The sequence below is a fragment of the Balaenoptera ricei genome, chromosome 11, assembly GCF_028023285.1.
Source record: "Balaenoptera ricei isolate mBalRic1 chromosome 11, mBalRic1.hap2, whole genome shotgun sequence".
NCBI lineage: Eukaryota > Metazoa > Chordata > Mammalia > Artiodactyla > Balaenopteridae > Balaenoptera > Balaenoptera ricei.
In genome coordinates, this window is record NC_082649.1 from 43,654,741 (window position 1) to 43,678,685 (window position 23,945).

The following is a 23,945-nucleotide window of genomic DNA, read 5'->3' on the forward strand; positions in this document are numbered from 1 at the left end:
TTGATAGCCTCCCCCCCTCACCTCTGGCCTGTGCCCAGTGATCTTTACAAAGCTGTGATCTACTTAAAGCTCTTCAAAGATCCTTCCAGAACCCCTGCTGGGATGGAGATTTGCCGTAAGCTCCAGGTCTTTCTCCATGTAAAGGATTTTGAAGCAAACATGAAAATTACAGAATCCCTCCCCTTCTGAATTTGGACATGCCCAAATTATGTTTACTGAAAGGATTTCAGAAGATGCAAACAAAGCCTGGAGGTGCTCAGAAAGGAGAAAAATTCCAGGTGAGCTTGGAGACTCACCTTGGTCTCTAAACCAGCCTGTGTCCCAGACCCTTTTGAGCCCTTGGAGTGGTTGTTTATCAGAAAAGGAGTGCACCCAGGGCCTGGGTAGGAATGGGTGAGAAGTGTCCTAGAGACTAGAAGTAGATGTTGATAAAGTATTTCTCCTTCTGGGATAGCAACAATAATTCTTATCATTATAAATGATAAGTATTATCATTATAAAAAAACATGTTTGGAGCACTTGCTGTGTACTGTAGGCATTTTTCTAAGTGTTTTCCATGCATTATTTAATGTGATTCCACAAATACCTTAGGAGTTAAGTATTACTGTTTCCCCCTTTTTATAATTCACTCTTGCTATGATCTCATTTAAACTAATTACCACAGAAAATTATATATATGTGTGTGTGTGTGTGTGTGTGTGTGTGTGTGTGTGTGTATAAAGAAAACCATTAGTTGATATTGAATTCAATGAAAATCACCCAGAGAGGATGAACTACTTAACCTTAAGTTGTACCTTTAGGTGAGAATTACTCAAAAGTCATGCAAAAAAAACAAAAAAACAAAAAATTCTACTCCAGATACAGAAGTTACCAATCTTTTCATAGTAATATATCATGTGGTTTCAAATACGTGCATGATTGGCCCTGCCTTGCACCCGGAAAGATGTGTCAGTTTTCTTAAAATATTTATTCAGTCATGACTGTGGGGTAGCCTCGGTCCATTCTAAGACCTGACCCACCTTGGAAGAAAAGGGAACAGGTCCCTAAAATCAATGGCATTTTAGCAAGTAAACTCTAGCTCTTAACATGGTTTATTTTGGCAGCATAAACACTTTTGTGTATACTTGTATTGTGCAGGGACCCTCTACCATCAGAAAACGAGACTGTGCTATGTGAGGCTGTGCAGCTGTTGGGAGGAACACAGAGGTCCTTTAAATGTGGAGATATTAGTTTAAAAAAATGCGTGTGTGTCAATGCATGCAGCATCAATCAGCGTCCTCAACAATTGCTCATTGGGAAAACTTGTTGCTTTCTTACAAATATGAAAACGGCCACCGGCTTCCCAAATGCCACTTCACTCTGTCCTAGCAGAGAAAGAACTTCCAAATAATCAGAGCAGTAAACCTTAAACAAATAAGCGTATGGGTTTCTCTTTTAAATGCAAACTTACAGTGGCTCCATGCCAGAGTCTATATTTCTTAGAAAAACTATATCACTGGCATAAATGAAAGAGGCAGTTTGATTTGTGGTCGGAGTAGTTTCCATTCTACTTCCACTGTAACAAATGTATTAATTCAGCTCAGACTTCCTCCTTCTGGCAGCCCTTTTGCTGTAAAAAGAGAAATTAGAAGTTCCAGCCAAATACCATACCTTGAACTGACCCACCTCAATACATAAACACTTTTACAACATGTTTATTCAGGTGTAGCACTTGAAATTGGTTTAAGATGTTTCCAGTGACAGAGAGTGCAGCAAAAGAAAAAAAAAAAAAAAAAAAAACAGAACTGAGAAACTTGACTGTGATGGAATAGAATAACTGGTGATCTGTTCTTTAAATTTTGGATGTTTTTTTCAGTCTTGGAGCACAACATAAAAAGTATTTGTTGAGCTTTGAGTTTGATGTTTTAATGAAGTGATAATTTAACAGGAACAAAATTTTTACTTGTATACATGGATGACTGCAGAAATCATTTTTAATATATGATCTTTGTAATACTGAAATGGGTTGCCACATGGTGGCCACGAATGGAATACAGTAAAATCAGTTTTCCATTCATTACAACACACACTGACCCTTTTCCAGTTAAATAAGCATTGAACCCAGAGTTCCAAGTTTCCTTGGGTTTGCAAGAGGATTCCTTTTGTTATTATTCGAAAGACTTTCAATATTTTGATTTTTATCTGTGGAGAAAGAAGACTGCTCTCAAGATTTATGTTTTGAAAACTGTAAAGATGTGTGTGTGTGACAAATATGGGTTTCTTGGGCTTTACAAAGGTGGATATTGTGTGTGAAGCAAAGTCCCCTTCAAACCAACGTGAACTCCCTTTAAAATAACTTTTGATATTATTAAGTTTCCTCTTGGTTTCCTTTCCACTTCAGCAATGATGTGACTATTAAGATTCCATAAGTTCATACTTACTCAGTGGCTCTTGATCTTGAGCTACACCGTGGAAGCATTAACTATATGACCTTGTCCTTCAGACACATTATACCTCCCTTGATTATGTTGACTGAACCTTTTGAATAGGGCTGAACAGTTATTTTTCTTAGAAGTGCTAATAGAAACCCAGACTATATTGCAGGTATTAAAAATAGTGACTATTTTATAAAATCTATTTCACAATGTTGAATTTTATTATTAAATGTACAGGATGTTTTAGATACTGCAAATATATCAGTAAAGAAACCTACCTAAAACATTTTGATTTAGGAAAACTATATGTAAGTGTGTATTACCGTGGTTTTATTTTTCAAAGCTAATCTTCAATTTTGACTTATTAAAAAATGTAGGTAGGAAACATATATACATTAAGGATTGAATATACACTGGATAGCAGATGCAAACTATTATATATAGGATAGATAAACAACAAGGTCCTACTGCATAGCACAGAGAACTATATTCTGTATCCTGTGATAAACCATAATGGAAAAGGATGAAAAAGAATAAATATACATATGTATAACTGAAACAATAAAAAAAGAATATACAGTGGAAATAAACATAACTTGGGGTAATAAAAAGAGCATTAAAATAAAAGGGTGATAAGGGACACCAGCTTGAATCCAAGCTTAATCATTTTAGGATTCTGACAAGTTTAGGCATAGCTAGAACATGGATAAGCTTAATTTACCAGACCTGTATTTGGAAGAGAATGGAAAAACCTGAAGGGAGAGAACTCATCGAAAGAAACAGGTGAACCCCTAGAGTACAGATTCAGAACAATGCCCCAGTGAGTATAAGGAAGCAGGGATTTTGAGTCTGTAACTCAGTGTTCCTTCTGGCCTTGCTCCAATGTTTGCATGATTAACTTCTTAAGAACCAAGGGGATTCAAGAAAATCTAACAGACCTATTTTTACCCAAAGTCCCTGTAAAATCCTGGGAGGGCAAGGGAGCCCTACTTTGGAGTTTGGTTAATGGTGTGGTGCAAGTGGTGGCCAAAGATTCTTCCTACATCAGAAGAGTGGCTTCCAAGTAGCTCCACAATGGTACAAGATGGCAGCACCAGAATGTAGGTAGGTCCAAGATGAGTTCCTGTACCAGCACCAGCTTCAGAGAGTGGTAGCAGTTCAAAGGTGAGCAAAGCAGCGATTTCATGGCATTGGGAATTTTAAGGTGGATCAAAAACTGTCCCAAAGTGAGAGGCAGGGCAAGTGATGGGATGAAATGTTCCTAGAACAAGAGGACACTTCCCTTTTGTCACATCTGATGTTGTACACTAGGAAGAAGGAAGGGCAGTGATCTGCTAAATGGGTGGGGTGAGAGCAAGAGAGGGAGAAGAACTTGATTGTTGGGAGTCATTCAAGTTTAAATACACATGGGATCTCCCACGCAAATGGGAGAGGAGATAGAAAAGGTTATTTGAAGGATATACCAGCATTCCAGTGATTTCACTGATGGCAGCTGGACCCAAAGAAACATGGTGCCCAATTATCCCAGGTTTCTGTATCACAGAATTCTTGGATCATAAAATAAAAGGGTGATGAGAAAAAAATATAGAGGTCCAGAGTTCGATATGGGCAGAGGTATCATCTCTTGAATTTATGAAAAGAATGCCCATTAAATCTTTCCATGTGAATGTTTTTTAGAACTATTCTTATCCTGGCCATCTTGTTTTCATCTCGAAACTACTCAACAGGTACTGAGGGAAGAGAAGCAATTTGAGAACCAAATATATGGGCATTTCTCAGTTTTATTAACTACAGAATGACTAAAGGTGGGGTTAGGATGGTATCATCTAAAGAAATAATTATTCTTTTCACACAGGAATCAAGAAGATAGTATGTGAGGGTGGCGCTTTGACTTACACATTTTGCCATAACTGAAGATGGATTCAAGACATCCAGATCTTCTCCTCTGACCCTTATGACTTTATATAAGCCTGGGGGTCAGGGTATTGTATTCACATCTGCCTAAGGACACAACTAACTATTTTCAAATTTAGAATCATCGAGACAGTAGGCTGGCAAACCAAAGAGCCATCCCCAACTCACTAGTTTTGTATTTCAGACCATTCTTTTTGGAAAATGTGACTTTCAAAATGTTTATTTCTTTAAAAACAGGGTTATTAAAGGAGCCTCTGACAAAACAGCTCTTTAGAGACATGTTGATGTTATAAGGACAAGTGGTTCCAAATATGAGCATTTAGTTTTCCTCCAGAATACACAATTTGAAAAACATTCACTTGAGGATTTATCAGAGTCTAAACGTTGATATCACTATAAGATGTTAGCATAAATTCCATTGTTTTTTTTCCTATAAACCCACAGTATTGAACACTTAACCCAAAACACCTGTGATGAAACTTGTGCACAAATTACCTGTTCTTCATTTCGAAAGACACTTACAGCATCCTTTGTGGACTAGTTCACAGAAAACAAATCACTGCGCTGTTTCTCATTCACATATTCTCTTGCTCTTTGCTTAGTTTCAATCTGTGATTAAATCTGATTCTGGTACTCTTAAATTATAGTTTCCGTGGCTCTAAATTATACTGGAATCGTACCCTTTTTAGAAACAGATGATTTAAAATGTGCAGAATTCTCTACCCGGCATATAGACTAAATCATTTTTATATCAGATTTTAAGGAATGTGGGGGAGATAGAACTTTGTCTACTTAAATTCCATATACATTTTAACTCAGTGAAATCTTAAATTAAGCAAATTGTAATCTAGTTATGAATTTCAACTATGTCATACTTTGATGAAAATTTTGCATAATTTCTAGTTTTATAGTAAAAGCACAGACCTACTGCCAGATATTTGAAGTATCATAAATAGAATTTTACATTCGTGCTCAGAATTTTCCTGATTTTAAGATAGTTTACATTGCCTTACAATCTCAAGCAAAAACAGTGAAAAGCTGGGATTTTAAACTATTTCAGTGATACTGAAAACTCCCAGTAATGTGGCACTGGTTAAAAAATATATTGGTATTGAACTTCAGAGTACAAGGTAGTTAGATTTTTTTTAGTGATTCTTCATGGTGATTCTGGGCTTCTGTTTAATAAGCCAGGCTCATCATGCAATTTCTTTGCTAGATCTTTTCATTTTCTTCTTTATCCCAACATTTAAAAGAGTAAATTAAAAAATAACCACTTTGTTCTATATAATTATATGTTGACAATTATACAGTCATTATTAAAAAGTAACAGGACTTCCCTGGTGGTCCAGTGGTAAAGAATCTACTTTACAGTGCAGGGGACGTGGGTTCAATCCCTGGTCAGGGAACAAAGATCTCACATGCCAAGGGACAACTATGTCCACACACCACAACTACTGCGCTCATGCGCCTCAACTAGAGAGCCTACATGCCACGAACTACAGAGCCCACACACTGTGGAACCTGCACGCCACAACTAGAGAGAGAAAAACCCGCACTCCACAACAGGAGAGAAGCCCATGTGCCGCAACAAAAGATCCCGCGTGCCTCAATGAAGATCCCGTGTGCTGCAACTAAGACCCGACGCGGCCAAAAATAAAATAAAATAAATAATAAATAAATACAAAAATAAAAAGTATCAAAAACAAAAGAAGGGTCCAGTGTAATAACATGTGTGAATAAGGATAAGATTCTGTAGCTGATGATAAAGAAGAAAAGAAACATTGGGGGTATGACATCCACAGAGGGCAACAAGGGACCATGTCCTGGCGTGCTAACATGAATGGTGGGTTGAGTATTATCTGCAGACAAGAAATGTGGTTCCAGTTCCTGGTAACTTCCTGGTAATACTGCAATAGAAGAAATTCATTTTCCTCTAGGATTGGGGTATGGGAAGGATAACGTTTAAAGGAGGAAGAGATTTTTTAAAGAGTTTCCGTTCTTTCTAAAATGTTTATAGAAAGGATTCTCATGCCCTGCCGTCTGAGAAAGTCATAGGGATTAGTAAAGAAATTGGGATATTTGGTCAGAAACACGGGTATGATGGTTCAAGACGTGATGGGGGGAAAATGCAAAGAGTTGAGAACTGTAGCTCAAGAAATTTCTGAAAGGTGGGGTGGGGGGTTGCCTGGAGGAAGAAAGACCAAGAAACATAAAGGAGCAGGGCCAGAGGTTTATGCCTTGTTGGGGAAGCTTTCCAGAATATTCAAATCTTTTATTGCACTGAGGGTGGGACTGAGGTGATGGAAAAGAATTAGTCTCCTTCCATGGGACATGGTCTGAAATGTGGAGGCTTACTGTCTCAGGCGTGACAAGCCCCACAAATGCCTTTTACTGGGGCCCTCTTTTCAGCTAGTGGAAATACGAATCTCAAACTAGGAATTGTAGTTCACCTTCACATAAGCACTTACTTTTTAATAGCTCCTCTCTTTATATATAGAGCCTTTCCCCTGAGGCCCTATGAGTTTTACAGACATAATCTGTCACATGCCCCCAAAAGATTGGTTAGCTGTTGGTCTTACAGGTCTCATTTATTTTAAGAAAGCAGAAACATTCTTTTCACAAAACCATGGGAAGAGTGAATTATTTTTAGTCTCTTTTCCAGTTATTATGTGACTTCTTAAAATAAAAAATGTGTACACACACATATACTTTTTCCTTTAAAATCACAGGGGAGTTAAATAAAACTATAATGAAAGCAGGGTTTCAGCAGAAATCAACCAAAACATCTTCAAAAACTATTTTTACGTGTTAAGATATCAATGAAGAAAAGTTTTTAGGCGTCAAGCTCATTTGAGTTTGTTTCATAGCAGTGAAATTAATTTCAGACTCTGCATTTTATCTATAGTGGATGAAAGTAGTCTTTGCAACGAACTTAATGCAGTTACTTGGGAAATTTATGAGTGTCTAAAGGAAACATTCTTTTTTACCAGCTTATATGATATATTATTCAAAAAGAACTTTTATCATACAGAAAAACATAGTTCATTAAATGATCATAAGCTACTTCTAGAATCTTTAGAATAGTCAAGGACTACCAAAATGGAGGAGAAGTAAATCATTTTGACACTTAATGAAGAGAAAGAGTGAAAGGAGTTAAAAGATGTTTTCCAAAATACATAGTGAAGGCCTGATACTGAATACCTAATGTATATACCATCATAAGTGTCTACTTTTTGCCAAACAAAGAAAAAAAAGTGGAGTTAAGACATTTGGGACTTAGTTCTTTCCTTCGCATATGAAGATTGGATCACAAAATATTCTTCTGAGCGAAGAGAAGCAGAATCTTTCTTCACTTTTTCTCATGTCTCTGGCCACAGCAGAATGTGAGCTGGCCTGCCCCACATAAGGGACCAGGTGAGACTTCACACCACCATGATTTCATGGTGGACCCCAGAGCAAAAGCATCCTTCTGACCTGTCCACATGCAAAATAACAGTTGGGTTCCCAGGGTGTTTACCTTTTGGTCAGCGTGTGTCAGAAGCAAATCTGATCTCACAGCCTAAGTAGAGCTATCATGTTTCTATCAGTTTATCACCTCACAGAGAAATCATCTGAATACCTCCACTAATAAGTAGAGCTGGTACCCAAAAGTCATAACAAGCAAGCCTTTCAAAAGCATCAGGGAAATTGGGATTTGAGAAGATAAGCCAGTTCAGTCCTTTTGAAGTTAAGAAAGAAGCAACAGCTGCCATTTTGAAGCTTGGTAATTTATCAGTTGTTTTACATACATCATCTTATGTACCCCTCCCCAAAAAACAATGGTTACATTTTTAAAATGAATAAAATAAAGCTCAGAGAAGAGTCATGTTTTTAACTCAGCCCTGTCCACCCTAAGTACTACCCTATTCCTTTAAGTACACAGAGTTCCCCTTTGTTAGAGATTGTTTAGGGCTGATGCTTTTCTGTTGGGTCTCTGTTCCCCACCTTGAAAAGATTGGAGGAATCCATCCATCTCCTGGGTCTGGCAGTGATACACACATTGTGTTTGTCAAGGACACTATGGTAGCTGCTGGTTTTGTGATGTTTAAGATCAGACTTTCCTTAGTAAGTGGGAAGACCATTCAACACTCCTTCCAGCCATGACAACACAGGTGGTCTCCCCTACTTTCCATTTCCCTCAAATTGAAACTTGACAAGTTTGACTGCAGAGAAGTTGGAATCCATGTTCAAGGAGCTGAGATATATAATTTCCCTATCAAAGCATTTTCCGTCTAATTTCAAGTTTTGATCCCCGCTTGTAATACATACTGTTGACTTTGGCGTGTAGATGCTTTGGTTTGTTTTGGTTTTCCTTTGTCCCTGTGAGTCTACACCAGCTGAGTCAAAGTTTAACCTCAGCAACAGTGACTGCTGATGCCTTAAACGACTAAAGGCTCTCTCTTCTTCCCATTGTGCTCTGTACTCGTGATGCAAAACCAGCACTGCCCTTGTTCTGCAATATGTCTTTAAGAAATATGTTCAGCGATGTTAAACTTATAGGGGAAGGAACAATGGAAGAGACGGAGTTAACTCTGTACGATGAGAATATGGAGAATCTCATATTCTGCATGGCCCCAAATCAATACTACCATGAACATATTTACCCCTCAGATCATTAGTCAAAGCAGAGTTAGAGCCTAGAATAGAGAATATAACAAACAACAAAAACTGGAATATATTTCTGACCTTGGGATTTGTTTGGCAAGATGGGTGCTCCACAGTTACTGTTTTGAATTAGGGAAAATCCAAAACAGAAATACAGATGTCGCCAAACACTTCCATATCCCTTTTCATTAAGGGAAATCTAAAAAATGGTAAAATACCTCTTTCACCAGATAATGAAGCAGGACTAACTCCTGTTTTATCCGCTTACTTTAAATCATTGATTTCAAAATTCTTTTTCACGTATGTTTTTAGGTTGTGATGCTAAATTTGGATAAGCAAATGATGTTTACCAAGTGGCTCTCATTCAAATATAAACATACTATAAATTAAAACAAGGAAGTTGCCTTTAAAACCTGGTTTTAAAACATTGTATATATAATGGACATAGTAAAACAGCAAATCCAAGTTTTCCAATTCATTACTGAATATATTCTATAGTCAAACCTACTTTTAAAGAAAAACCATTTTCTCTCTACCAATCATTATACAAAATTAAACTAGGCTCTGGAGGCCCATTTCAGAGTACCGACCAGAGGAAAATATAATAGAGATAACAAAATGGATATAGATATTTAAAAAGAAACAAACCAGCATTGTGATTCTTCATTTTCCAAAGAACTAAGGCATCTGTAAATTACATTCAAACCATTTTGTTCAAAATATGGGGTTTTAGCAAAGCAGTTATGGCTCACCCTCTGCTCATAGGGAAAAAAAGTTAAAAAGCAAAGCTAAACACAGTGAAAAATTAAAAACTTGTTTTATTTGCCAGAGATTTTTCTTTTCAATTTTTTGAGGAAAAAATTACCCCAATATGCTCTCCCCAAAATACAATTCAGGGAGTCCTCTTTAGGGCTGGAATAATACCAGGTCACCTTCAGCCTTGATGCTGGGAAGGGGGATGGAGAGATGAGAGAAAGGATGAATTTCATCCTGACTTTTTGCAAAATAATCAATTAATATGTTTTGGAAACTGCATGCTTGACTAGCCTCAGGTGAGTTTGCTGCACCGTTATTGAAACTACAAACTTGAGTACCAGTTGACACTTAAAAAGGATGGTGGGGGAGGTAGACATGAGGAGTCTATGATGGGGAGTGTGGATTAAGGACAGTAAAACAGAGGGGAGAAAACAGGGAAGGAGAACCTAGCAAAATACATTAGTGAGTGACACAGGGCACAAAAGGAGGGGGACGTTCATTATGGAACTAAAAATAAATTAAATTTGGCTAAATTTAATTACATGTTGAAGCTGATCACTGGAAGGAAAAAAAGTTACTTTTTTCTTCTTTTCAGTCTATAAATTTATCAAATTAATGATAATTGTGTAAGGAGCTAAAAGAAATACTGAAGTAGTTAAATTTAAAAAAACAAAAATTATGGTAAAAATGCTGTTACCTGTTGTGGGTCAGATCACAGTTAAATTCCAGACAGAAAATATAAAAACCCAAAGGTAATTACCAACAGATCCAACATAAAGTTCAATTTTGTTCTATAACAATCATTATTAATAACAATGTCCTGTTTGGAAATTATAAAAATGCATTAATTTTTTTCAGTTTGGAATTTATATAAAATTCATATCATTTGTGAGAGTCATAGTGTATAAGATCTGGCTAGGAAAACAAATCATTTTTAGGTTCAAGGGCAAGATTCTTGTGCTTTCTAAGGCTAAGTTTCCTTGTGTACAAAATGGGAAAATAGTAAAGATAAAGTAGACATTCCACTTAAAAATCTCACCAAATGGCTGGCATCTAATACGCTCAGGAAATATTAGTTTCTGTTAGTTGTTAATATTATTTTGATTGACCACCACAGCAAATACATGGTTTGAATACTTATTTTATATGAACTACAGATGAATCTAGGAAATAAAACCTGAATTAATCATGAAAACTAAAAACTACGAAATATTAGCATGGAAGAAAAAAAAGTACTGCCAAAATCAGGGTTTAAAAAAAGCAGCTATTTGTATAGACAGAAAATAAGTTTTGCTAAGTTGAGTTTGAGATACATATAGTTTATAAAAATCGTATATGACTAAGAGAATTAATAAGAACTTAGGTTAAACAAAGTAGAAATTTAACAGTGCTCCTATATTTATGTTTAGTTCTCTAGCCATGAAAGGCATATTGATGATTTTGCTCATTTTTATGCAGTGGGAAAGGAGGAAAAATCTAAAGCTGGAAGGATTTATGTCCCCTGATGTGCTTTAAGATATTACACAAGTTAGAAAATCCATAAGTCACAGCTTACGTGGGTTTGGAAAATTAACAAATACTGATCTTAAACCCCAGAGGAAATCTATGTCATATTTATTTTCAGTAGAAATCTAGTCATTTTTACCATAAAGATACAGGAATTCTTCTCAATGGAAACTCTTCTGAATCATTCACATAAAATGACCAAGGCAGTTGTTTTGCTTAGCTATCTTTTAAATCTCTCTTACGGTTTGATTCATACCAAAAAAAAAAAAAAAAAGATTTTCTTAGAAACTGACATATTGCCATAGATTTATTTATGTTTTAAAGTTTTTAAAATTCTATAGAAATATGATAGAAACAGAAGCCATTTTAAAATGTTCTGGAGAAATTTAGATTAAGTTTTACATTTTGTTATGATACTGAAAAATATATTGTGGCACTTAAAGAAAAAGAAAATATAATCTTACTTAAATGCTGTAATAAGAGCTCTCTAGACACCTTAATAATTATAGATTTTCAGCTATGAACTTATCTGATCCTTCACGTGATCAGTTGGGAATTTGTTTATGCCTGGGTATTACCCCTCTTTGTATACACACACACACACACAAACACACACACACATTTACCCCAAAAGATGTCTAATATTTCTTACTTCCCTTTATCCATTTCTCCATCTCTGATTTTATATAATATCTTGAGTTTTGGTTTGAATGAAACTATTTAATACCAAGCTCCTTAAGATGGTACATATCTATTCACTGTACCCTCTCTGAAAATAATATTTATATGTGTATAATGCTTAAAGTGTAAATATATAAATTACAATTACCTGAGAAATTATCACAGACAATATAATAATCCCTAGACAAAAGGTCAAATAAATAGACAATTCTTCTAGTCACACAAGCTCATTCCCTCACAATACAAATAATTCCATAGCCATTAACTCCCAGGTCTTAGGCACTTTATTCTTAAGCTTTCAATCTGCCCTTTTTACACATTGATTTAATTTCTGGACTACAGGGAAAATTTAATTTTACTTATTCACTGTATTTATTTAAGTATTTGAAGATAGCTATTCTTCAACTGTCCTCCTAATTTATTCTTAAATATTCAACCAAAAGTCAAGCAAGTATGCTCTAATTATCCTCAGCATTAAACATTAAACATAAAGAAGTACTTCATTTATACTAATATTTACCTAAAACAAACATAGGAGTATATGTTCCTTCTTCCTATCAGAACATTTAGCAAGATATGCGATTTTTGCAGTTTCTTGGAAGTAGAGACTCTCATTTATTTGTTTGAAACCAATTGTCAGCACCATAAATTCAGCAACAGGGAGCCATATGGTTTTATGAACAAAAAAGACTTAATTGCTTTAAAAGATAAAGTTCAGATAAGGGAAGAGAATATTATCAAATCCCAAAATATTTAAGAGATCCTCTGATAAGTGGACATAATTCAACTTTTTGAACTGAGATACATAATAATGAGAAACTGTAGTCAAAACAGCAGGACAAAAAGAAAAATATCACCCTTGATCTCTGAATTTCTTCTGCTACTTATTAGCACTATGTCAGCTGATATTCAGATTAACCAGCCACATAGATCATTTGACCCTTGAGACAGATAAATAGTCATCTGACAACACAAGGGCTTAATTTGGAAAATTTTCCCCTGAGTTAAAAAAGACTGTATTTGGGAATCTAAGGATAACACAACAAACTTATTTAATCAGATACTTGCATTGAAAAGTAGCAGATTCCAGGACTTACTAAATTTAAGCAGATATCACATTAAGAGCTCCTCATCTCTCTCAGACAAAGATGTTCACATTTAATAAAAGTAAAAGAATATCAATTTAGTAACTCACATATTAATTTAATATATAATGACATGAGGACTTTAGATTATAGAATAGATTTTTCTAATTAGGAGTATATATTCTGTAATTCAAAAGATGTCATGGAACTTTTGAAAAATCTGATTTAAGACAGCATATTTAAAAGATATCACAGGATATTGAAGTTTTGGAGAAAAATTTATCAGTGCTTTAAATTACTCTTCACATAATAAGGAACAATAGAAATAAGCAACAATTCAAGGTTGTAGAAAAAGAAAACCTAATCCCATTTCTTATTAATGTAGGTGTGACAATTGTCAATTTGCAGGAATGAGCCCAAAAATTCCAAGTGGAAGGGTAGAGAACATGGTGAAACCTTGGGTAATAAAAGTTTTAAAATACTCACTTTCAGTTTAATTGTACTCATAACTAAAGTTAAGACCTTTTTTTATAATTTGAATAATAATGTTGGTGAAAATAAAAGAGGATGAAATTGTTGGTGCTTTTAGAAAAGTTCTGAAATATCAATATATTTATGTACATATATAATTTCTAAAAATGGAATAGAGAAAACTTTTGTGTACTAACAATCAAAAAAAATTAAAAAGCTATAACTTTATCCCTTTACAATGTCTGGGAAATATAGCTGCTAACCAACATGGGCTATAACCTGAGGAGGCAATAATTACAAGGGTTTGTTTCCTTGACTTTCAAAGAGGTCTTCTATGATGTTTTTCCAATCAATTCATAGAGTATCTTCATTTTCTGATTTTTTTAATGGGAAATATAACTTATGTAGTGGGGATTTTATGCAATTTGCTAAAAAAGTTAGCACAACATATATTAGGAGTTCTTGGGTCCCACTCTTTAACAAAGATGATCAATGTTTTTTTAACCATGTTTTCTATGAGCATTAAACTACTGCTTGTAAGAAGCCATGTTGATGTGTAACGTTTGCTAATAGGTTTACGAAGCCAAATGATAGTAATTTACACTGAGGCATCTCTGGGCTGAAAAATTTTTCTGATGGTTATGTACGCCAGCCTTTAATCAATTATCCTTGTATATTACCCTATAACAAGGGTCGTTTCCCTTATATTCATTGATGCAGTTAGTTATCCCCCAAATAACCATGTCATTTTTTTCTAAGAATAAAGTTGTTGGGCCTCAAGAAAACTACCATATTAAGTACTAATAATTTGATATTCTCCAGTGCCTATGAAGACCTAGCCAATATAAGCAATCAATTGATCATGACACATATCTCTGAATGTTCATTTCTGTTGGCTTCATACCCTAGATCAGATGTATTTAAAAGCTTCCTACCAATAATCATTTCATCAACCAAAGTTATTAGACTTGCGCCTAATAACGTAACTATCTATACACTATGCTTCCAACTCAAGATTTAAGAACATATATCAATAATCTTACCTCTCTCCAGTGGATTATCATTTGTGAATTTATCTAAAGTCTTATTAAATCATCTGTAAAATCTCCACAATGAAAGAATTGATCCTAATTTAAGGAGTACCATGTAGAGTAAGTCTCTGTGCATTTTCTCGTCCAGTTCAACCCAAATACCTTTATTCCTGTCTCATCATGTTCCGGGTACTATTGCTTGATATAGTCTCACATGGTCCTTGGAAGGTAGTTACCATTACACTCATTTAATTAACGCTATGGCTAAAATGTAAAATATTTTGTCAGAGCCAAGATTTGAATCTAGTTTTCCTAACGATTTTTTCTTAAAATTTCTATTTCCAGAATGGAGCGATCGATTCTATTTCTTTATTCTCTTTATTTAAATTAAGTATCAAAACCTTAAACTCTAAGTTCTAACAATAACTATAAATTTCTTTATATTATATTTAAGCATTAATGATAATGAATTTAACTTGATAGCTTCATACCTCTGAAATCTTTTTTTTTTTTTTCCTTGATTTGGCTACAAAATTTAGTGAAACTTTGAAATCTCTGACTTTAAATCTGAATTTTTACCTTGATACGCTTGGAAATTATGCCACAACTTTGTCCAAAGAAAAATGGATTTTAGAGTCTTATTAAAAAAGAACCTTATACTGTTTCTTGGACATTGAACAATACTCTGACAAAACAACATTTTGATGACTTGAATACAAATGAATCAGAAACATACGGATTGAATTTTCCTTGACATATAAGCGGGTTTGAATAGAAAGGAAAAAGTCATTGGCAAAATTTACTCTGAGTATTGCCAAACCTAAAATGTCTGAAAACATAGGGTTTTTAAAAAGACATTCTAATGATCCCAAAAATACTATCTTTGTTTTTCCATCTCTAAATTATTCTATAAACCCAAATTTGAAAAAAATGAATTAATTTACTTAGAAGGTTTAAACTATATAAAGCATCAAACAATGGAAAATTACACTGTTTGGGGAGAAAACCCAAGTCTTAAAAGCTAGATTAAATTGCTATCTGGGTAATAAATTCTGTGTATGTATGTATGTATATATATATATATATATATATATATATATATATATATATATATGACATATATATATAGGATATACATATATATAGGATATGATACCAATTACCATAGTTTTATTAACAATTTTAATAAGGATCTAACAAGCCAGGTAATTAATGTATGTTTATAATTTAGGGAACCGAACATCTTAGATTATAAGACAGACCTAAATCTACACATTTGCTGCTAAAAAAAGAGTACCTGGTTTATCATAGAGGGTTATTAACCACCATGAGGGAGTGTTAGAAAATTCTGAAACTGATTTAGCACAATTGGATACAACCACTTGTATGGAATTTCTAGATTTTGCCGTTAAGAAGCAGCAATGTTTCCTTTCCATTTGCTTGCTCATATGTTTGCTTTATTTAGCTGAAGCAGACATTTGGAACTCAGAGAATTATCTATTCTGCATGAAAAAAAATCGATAGAATATCCTTAAACTCTCCTGCCAAATCCATGGCAGTTCACTTATCAAATTTCTAAAAAGAATATTTTACAAACTGATGTACTTTCCACAGGTCCTCTGAGGAATCATGATGCTACTTTTGATTTCAACAGCCTTTTGATTTCCAAAATATATTTAGATCTCTTAGCTATTTTTCCTTTGTGGAAGCAGGATAAACAAAATTTAATAATCTATATCACTGACTTTCTCCTCACCTTATGATTGAAACAATTTTAATTACTGTACTGTGGTTTGTGGTATAAAATTCTCCTGTGTTACACCAAATTGGTTTGGTTAATAATCACCCCAAATTTACAGTTTGGAAGGTCTTCTTAAGAGTAACATGTTCATATATGTAAAATAGATAAACAACAAGGTCCTGCTGTATAGCACAGGGAACTATATTCTATATCCTGTAATAAACCATAATGGAAAAGAATATGAAAAAGTATATATATATATAACTGAATCACTTTACTGAACACCAGAAACTAACACAACACTGTAAATCCACTATCAATTAAAAAAAAAAAAAAAGAGTAACATGTTCAATGACAGGTGGTCCATAAGAGTCTTTTAAGTCACAAACTCATTCAACAATCATTCAAAACATGTTTTTTAATACCTACAACCTGCATGGTACCAAGTACCAAGGGTTCCACTGTGAACCAGAAATACACATCCATGACCTTATGAAACGGATATTCATTCAAATATGTAATCATGAAAGTGTTACTCTGATTGATTAAAGCAGCAAGTCTAGTTCTTTAATGACCTGTGGTCAAGTTACAAGAATATACACATAAATTAGATGTCATGTGCCTTCCATGATTTGTCTCCAAATCACTTTCCTAATAGCATCTGCAATCGTATTTATACATGAAAGCTGTTCGAGCCAAATCTGGACTGCTGAATGTTCTAGACAACACCATGCCTTTTTGCCATTCTATGTATTTACTCACATTGTTTCCTCATCCAGGAGCTACCAGTCTCCTCCATTCTCACCACCACACCCTCTCCTTCCTCATCTTCATTTCTTAAAATCTTACCCAGCTGACCTAGCCCAGAAGTCACCTGGACCACAGTTCTTTGGCTCCGTTTGGACTTAACCATCTCCTTACGTTTCCTATAGCGTCTTGATTGTATCACTATTTTTAGGATTTAGGGCACTTTAGTCTTTCTTAAGTAGCTATATGTGTCTGTCTCCCAGGTCATTGTCTCCTTAACACTTTGTCTTGCATGAATAGGCACTCGAAGATTTTATGTTGAACAAATGAATAAACGAATAATAGTCAACAAATGAATTTGAAAGGAGACTTTGCTGAGTTTCATTTTTTCACGACTTCCAATTACTTTTGCTGAGAAGTAAACATATTCAGATTCCATTGTTGCAAATAAAAGGTGGTCTGTCTGCTCTGGCTTAAATACAAAAGGCCAGCTTGTCTAGCATATTTAATCATTTTAATATTTTCATATGAAACAATATTAAAGAACCAAAGAAGAGCAACAAAAGGCTGTGTATCTCAAACCTAACTTTTAAAAAAAGAATTTGGAAACCTTTGAAAGAAGTGAAATGTTAGTTTATTTTAGGCTCCAAAAAATCACATAAATAATATGTCATTTAAAGTAAAATTACCCCTAAAATATAAGAAAAATCAATCAAAGGAAAAGGATAAACAAAATATAAAGTAGTTCTCAGAGAGAAAAGGATGAATGGAAAGCAAGATAGAACTAAATAGTATAGGGTCCTCCAATTTCTTCCCCTAGATACATCTTCCTGATCTTTAAAAGACTGTAGCTCGAATTTGCTCACTGTTCTACACTCAGAGTCCATTGGACTCTTAGTGTGTAGTGAAGTGCATTCAATAATATTATGTGCTGACTACCTCATGCCTCACTCAACTGCAAGCCTTGTGAAGCCATCTCTGTACTTGCTCACTATTTTATCTCCAGCATCAAGCCAAGCACACAGCACATCGCTACTCAGTGAGCATTTGTGAGCATAAGAATAACATCTGGAGCTTCTCAAAAAAGATTTCCTATAGACCTGTGGACTAAGAATGACACCTGCCATATCAGTAAACAAAGGATGTTTCAACCAACAAGCCATCACACTACAGCCACCCCAACGGTGAGCCCTGAGAGAAGTTGGGGTGGAAACAGGATGCCCGACATCAAACCATCAGCCACTGCAGTTGACCCCTGATGGTGCACCCTGAGGAGACTCAGGATGAGAAAGCACATGATACTGACCCAGACAGCTGAGATGCATATCAAAGGAATGATTTCAATAAGCCCAGACTCTCTCATCTCCCCATACATAAATTTCTTAACTTGAGATGCCTGTTTTTCTTTAATTAACAATAATCTTTTTATGTTCTGACTACCTGATCTTTGTTGCAAAAACTCCTGTATATCCTGGCTCCTCCTCCACCTCTTTGGAGCTGTCCCTTAGAGTTATCTGAGAGGCTGTGTCCTGGGCTTAAGTCCCCAGTTTTGTCCACCAAGTAAAACATAACTCTCAACTTTTAGGTTGTGCTTTTTTTTTTTTTTTTTTTTTTTCAGTCAACAGATCTCTCCCAGAAGTGATTCTGGAGCTGTTGTCTTTGACCAAATATTACAATATGTTAAGACCTAACTCAGTATCATTTTTTGCACTTTTTTATGACTCTTTTGTTCCATTCCCATCCTCCTCTGTATTATGGTAGGTCCTTTGTCTGTTTCCCTATCATCTGTTTTGATATATATTTCTTTTTATAAGTCAGGTTTTTGAGATATACTTTGAATATGGTAATATCCATTCTTCTTTAGTGTACAGTTCTATACATTTTTACAGATTATATAGTTGTGTAACCACCACAAAATCAAGACATAGATCCATAGCATTTTATACATCGATTTCTTTTGGTATTGTTATATCACAGTAGTTCTACTTGTTTGCATACAGGTCTTCAACACAAGGCTAAAAACTGCAAGAGCAGGAACAGAACTTAATTCTTTACCCCCCACACCCACTGCAGAGCCTGACAATAAACGCGTGTTTGGTAATGTGTTTATAAGTAAATTAACTAATCAATATATTGCCCTATCTTATAGAATGCACCACTTTGCACATTGTGTGTATAAAATATACATTGGTTAAATCCCACAAAAAGCTGTAACTCTCAGTGTGTCCAAACCAGAACTCCCCCAAATTTATGAAATTCAGTGCTTACCATCTCCTGTTTCTGCACAGAGTTGTAAGCCCAAATTGTTCTGTGGATTAATCACCCAATGATTGCTGGTCACAGTGATATCAAAGACAAGCCAACCCACATCTAGAGCTTGGGCCTTTCTTGTGTCTAACAAGAACAGATCCGCATCCCTAAAAGAAGAAAGAGAACAACAGCAAAAAAGAGTTACAGGTTTGAATGAAGATCATCATTTCCTACACTTAAGTGAAAACACTACAAAAGCACTCTTACAATAACAGGAGTTCATTAAAGAATAAGAGGAACAAAGGACTCAAGTGATGAGTAATAAGATAACAGAACCTTTTATTGCTGGAATCCCAGCCCAAACCTGGTGCAGATTAGGAATATCTGACAGCAATTTCCATTTGCCTGCTCTTCACTGTCAAGTTTCCTTTACAAAGGGACTTAGTGGTCTTGGTTTGGTCCCTGATAATCAGTATTTTCCCAAACCATTACCTATAAGTAGCAGTATATTGGCAAGTACACAAGCAAGGGTTAATGTGAAAAGAGACAGAAGTGAAAGTAGCTGCTCCAGTCTGCATGGATGTGGATTCTCCAAGGAGATGGAGGGCAGGCAGGCTGTGATGCAAGCCTCTGTTTTAGAGGGAGTTTTCCTTTTGTTTCCCTCTTTCATTATACTTTTTTCCATTTTTATTACATATATTTTTCATTTTTATTTCATTTTCTATTTTTATTATATAATTAATTATTTTATGTATCCCAGAGACCAAGAGAGGGTCACCAAGTATACCATTGGATTAAGGGAGAAATCCCGTAGATTGAGCTATGGCTCTTCCCTGACTCACTTTAACACTTTCTTTGCACACAAGTCCCCTGGGCACAGTAGTACCTATGCATATAAACTTGTATGTTTTAGGATAATCTCCACAGTGTTACTGTTATTGACATTTATCAATCTTAACTTTAGTATTAAATTTACAAATGTATGAGTATTTGTCAAACGATAATGAATTATTTTATTTATTATATCCTTACTACAGGCAGCTTCTGAGCTAAGTGCTACATCTTTTTGATGTTTAGTCTTTATTTTAACCTGTTTTATTGAAGTATAGTTGATTTACAGTGTTGTGTTAATTTCTGCTGTACAGCAACATGATTCAGTTATACATATATGTATACACATCCTTTTTCATATTCTTTTCCTTTATGGTTTATCACAGGATATTGAATATAGTTCCCTGTGCTATACAGTAGGACTTTGTTGTTTATCCATTCTATATATAATAGTTTGCATCTGCTAATCCCAAACTCCCAATCCATTCCCCCCACACACTCCTCTCCCTTGGCAACCACAGGTCTGTTCTCTATGTGACATTTAATCTTTACAATAGATTTTTATATTGATGAAATTAAGGCTCAGATAGGTTGATGGTACAAACAATGGAACTCCATCAAAGTAGAATAGAAATACACTATTATGCACTTTATGACTGTGCTGAATCTGACAGCATATTATTCATATGAGGAAGATCAGAGCTATGTCATAATAAGCTATGTTAAATACTATTCTACTTTATTTTCCATCTATCTGTATCTTAGAAGTCACCATAAAGGTGGCTTACAAAATGTAAAAAACTAATTTTGAATAAAATCAAATCATGCATATTTATTATTTTCTTAGAAAAAAATCTATAATTGAAAACTGAACTATAACAGAGGTAAAGAATCTCAGTCAATATTTTAGAAGGTACCTCTCCATTTCTTTACTTAAACTTGATTTATACCATTCTTCCATTAACCTAGAGAACTTAAAATTAATGTTTTATGATCAATTATATTGTCCAGCTACCATACACCAAAATATGCAGCTTTAATTCTCCTTCACAATTTTAATCATAGTGATTACCAAAGAAGGGTTACAGACACTTTTTCACATCCAATACAGGAATCAGTTTGAGTCACTGCAGACATACGACAGGCATATACTACAATTCAATGAAAAGATTAATTCATTCCCACTTGAATTTTAAGGACCCATTATTTTCACAGTGTGATGGAATGTAAATCAAATTCTCCCTCTTCCTCCAAAATTGGAAAACCTACCAAATAAACAGAATCTAAGAAAATATGGATTATTCTTAAATTTTTGAAATATTTTAAAAATGTCTTTGAGACTGTAATCTTGGAAGTAACTTAATCACGTTATTAGCTTCTTAAACAGAAGAAGGATTCACCTTGTAGCTTGGAAAATACGCAAGTGTTACCCTGCTTTCAAAGCCTGTTTTCATTTGAAATATGGTAAAGATGTTCTAATAAACTGTGCAAAGTATAAAATGCCATCCCTTGGTGTGATATAGATAAACATTTGAAAAACAAAAAAGAACAAAGAGGTAAATTCTGAGAGCAATTTCAACCAGTTAACAAATATCTTTATGTAGTTATTTAGGTGTATTTTCTATTATTTTTAAATTGTGCTACTTTTCCAGAAAAAAAAAATTCTCTAACTATTCATATTCAAGTCTCAACACTGTTAAGCATGTCTATGAGGAAAATAGTTTCAGTTTTAATGAATATATTTAGAAAAAGCATCAGCCAACAGACCCAAGCAAACCCTAAATACCTGAATTTCAGTGATGCAAATCTAATTCATTGGAAGGTAAACCTAGGCCAATAGTATGATTTGAAAAAATCCATATATTTCTAGTTCACCTCTGAAAAGTTATGAATGATCAGTTGTCTTCATAAGCTTCATGGATTCCTATTCTTGAGCCAAACTATTTTATTTTTGACCGTTAACTTCTATTCTTTAATTTCTCCTCTTTCCTTTTGTGTAAAGAGCTCTTCTGCATTACCTACAGACAAGAGAATATGCTTTAGGAGAGTCAAGTCTGTTTATTTATTTATTTTTTTTTTAAATTTATTTTTTGGCTGTGTTGGGTTTTTTTTGCTGCGTGCGGGCTTTCTCTAGTTGGGACGAACAGGGTCTACTCTTCGTTGAGGTGCGTGGGCTTCTCATTTCAGTGGTTTCTCTTGTTGTGGAGCACAGGCTCTAGGCACGCGGGTTTCAGTAGTTGCAGCACACAGGCTCAGTAGTTGCGGCACGTGGGCCCTCGGACACACAGGCTTCAGTAGTTTTGGCACGTGGGTTTATGGCTCATGAGCTCTAGAGGGCAGGCTCAGTAGTTGTGGCTCACGGGCTTAGTTACTCCATAGTATGTGGAATTTTCCTGGACCAGGGATTGAACCCATGTCCCCTGCATTGGCAGGTGGTTCTTAACCACTGTGCCACCAGGGAAGTCCTCAAGTCCATTTTTAATAAGCACAATGGTAATAATTTTGTAATTTTCACTCATGTAGCAACTTTCATAACAGCATCTTAAAAATAAATTCCTATCCATTCTGTAGAAATCGAGATGTGATTTCTTTGGAAGTATAAAATTATTCCACTAAAGAAGAGCACTTATCTCCCTGGAAATAGAATATACTAAATATATCCTATAAGCAGTATAAAATAAACTTGTTAAATTTGCTTTGCCTTATCACTTTTACCTTTTTTTTAAGAAATTCTTACAACTTCTAATAAAAGAAAATTTAAAATATTAATGCATTTAAAAGGAATGCAGTACAAAGAAAATATATATGTAGAAAAATATATTCATTTGTAGCAGAAATAAATCCATAATATAATTATTTTATATTATGTACAATTACAGTAATGAAACTAAAATTAAAATCTGCATTCTAGTAAAGGAAATAAAGTCCACCTACATGGATGTATGCAAGCATTTCAGAATGTTACTGTGTTAGTATCCTAAGGCTGCCATAACAAAGTACCGGAGCCTGAGTGGCTGAAACAGTAGAAATTTATTGTCTCACAGTTCTGGAGGCTGGTTGTCCAAACTCAAGGTGTTGGCAGGGTTGGTTCTTTTGAAGGCTGTGACAGAAGAATCTCGTTGGCTTGTAGATGGCTGTTTCCTCCCTGCAACTTCATATCACCTTCCCTATATGTACATCACTGCATCCAAATTTTACATTTTTATAAGGACACCAGTCATATTGGATTAAGACTCACCCTCATTTTAATTGAGTTACCTCATTAAAGACTCTGTTTCCAAATAAGATCACATTCTGAGATACTGTAGGCCAGGACTTCAATATATGGATAGGGGACAGAGGGGAACATGGTTCAACCCATAATACTATTTTAAAAATTTTTTTTAAGGCAAGAATAATCCTGGATGTGAACATTCTGTGTTTATAGATATTATAGCAATTATCCACATTGAAATGTTTTGAAAAACTAATACATGAAAGTCAATTTATATTGATCAAAATAACTCATAATGATGAAAATTTGTATTTTTCTTTTTCAGGTAGAATTTGAACCTTTGTCTTGAGTATGATATAGATCAGCATAATAATTTCTCATACAGTTTAATGAAGCTATCATGCAGTTGTTAAATACAGAGTCATATTGAACAGATAAAGGATTTGCATCACACAGATTTATTGGATATGAAATATATAGATATACTGAATATAATTAATCACAGGTGAAAAATAATATGTAGATATGTAGATACAGTTAGAGTTCAATACAAATACATGTGAGCATATCTTACTTCAATCATGACCAGAGGTTTAAACATGTGTTTTCATGGGAAATTGGTGGGGTTGAAGATACTGCTTTGCAAGGGTGCTTTTTATT

The 23,945-nt window shown here is 34.6% G+C and overlaps 1 protein-coding gene across 1 annotated transcript in view; it reads right to left on the reverse strand.

Annotated features, from left to right (window-relative positions):
- The window catches only part of BMP5 (bone morphogenetic protein 5), a 116,428-nt gene that overhangs the window by 17,481 nt on the left and 75,002 nt on the right, over positions 1-23,945 (reverse strand). The window contains exon 3 of the mRNA XM_059938996.1: positions 19,259-19,407. Coding sequence (XP_059794979.1) covers positions 19,259-19,407 — 149 coding nt within the window. The remainder of the gene's footprint in view (positions 1-19,258; positions 19,408-23,945) is intronic.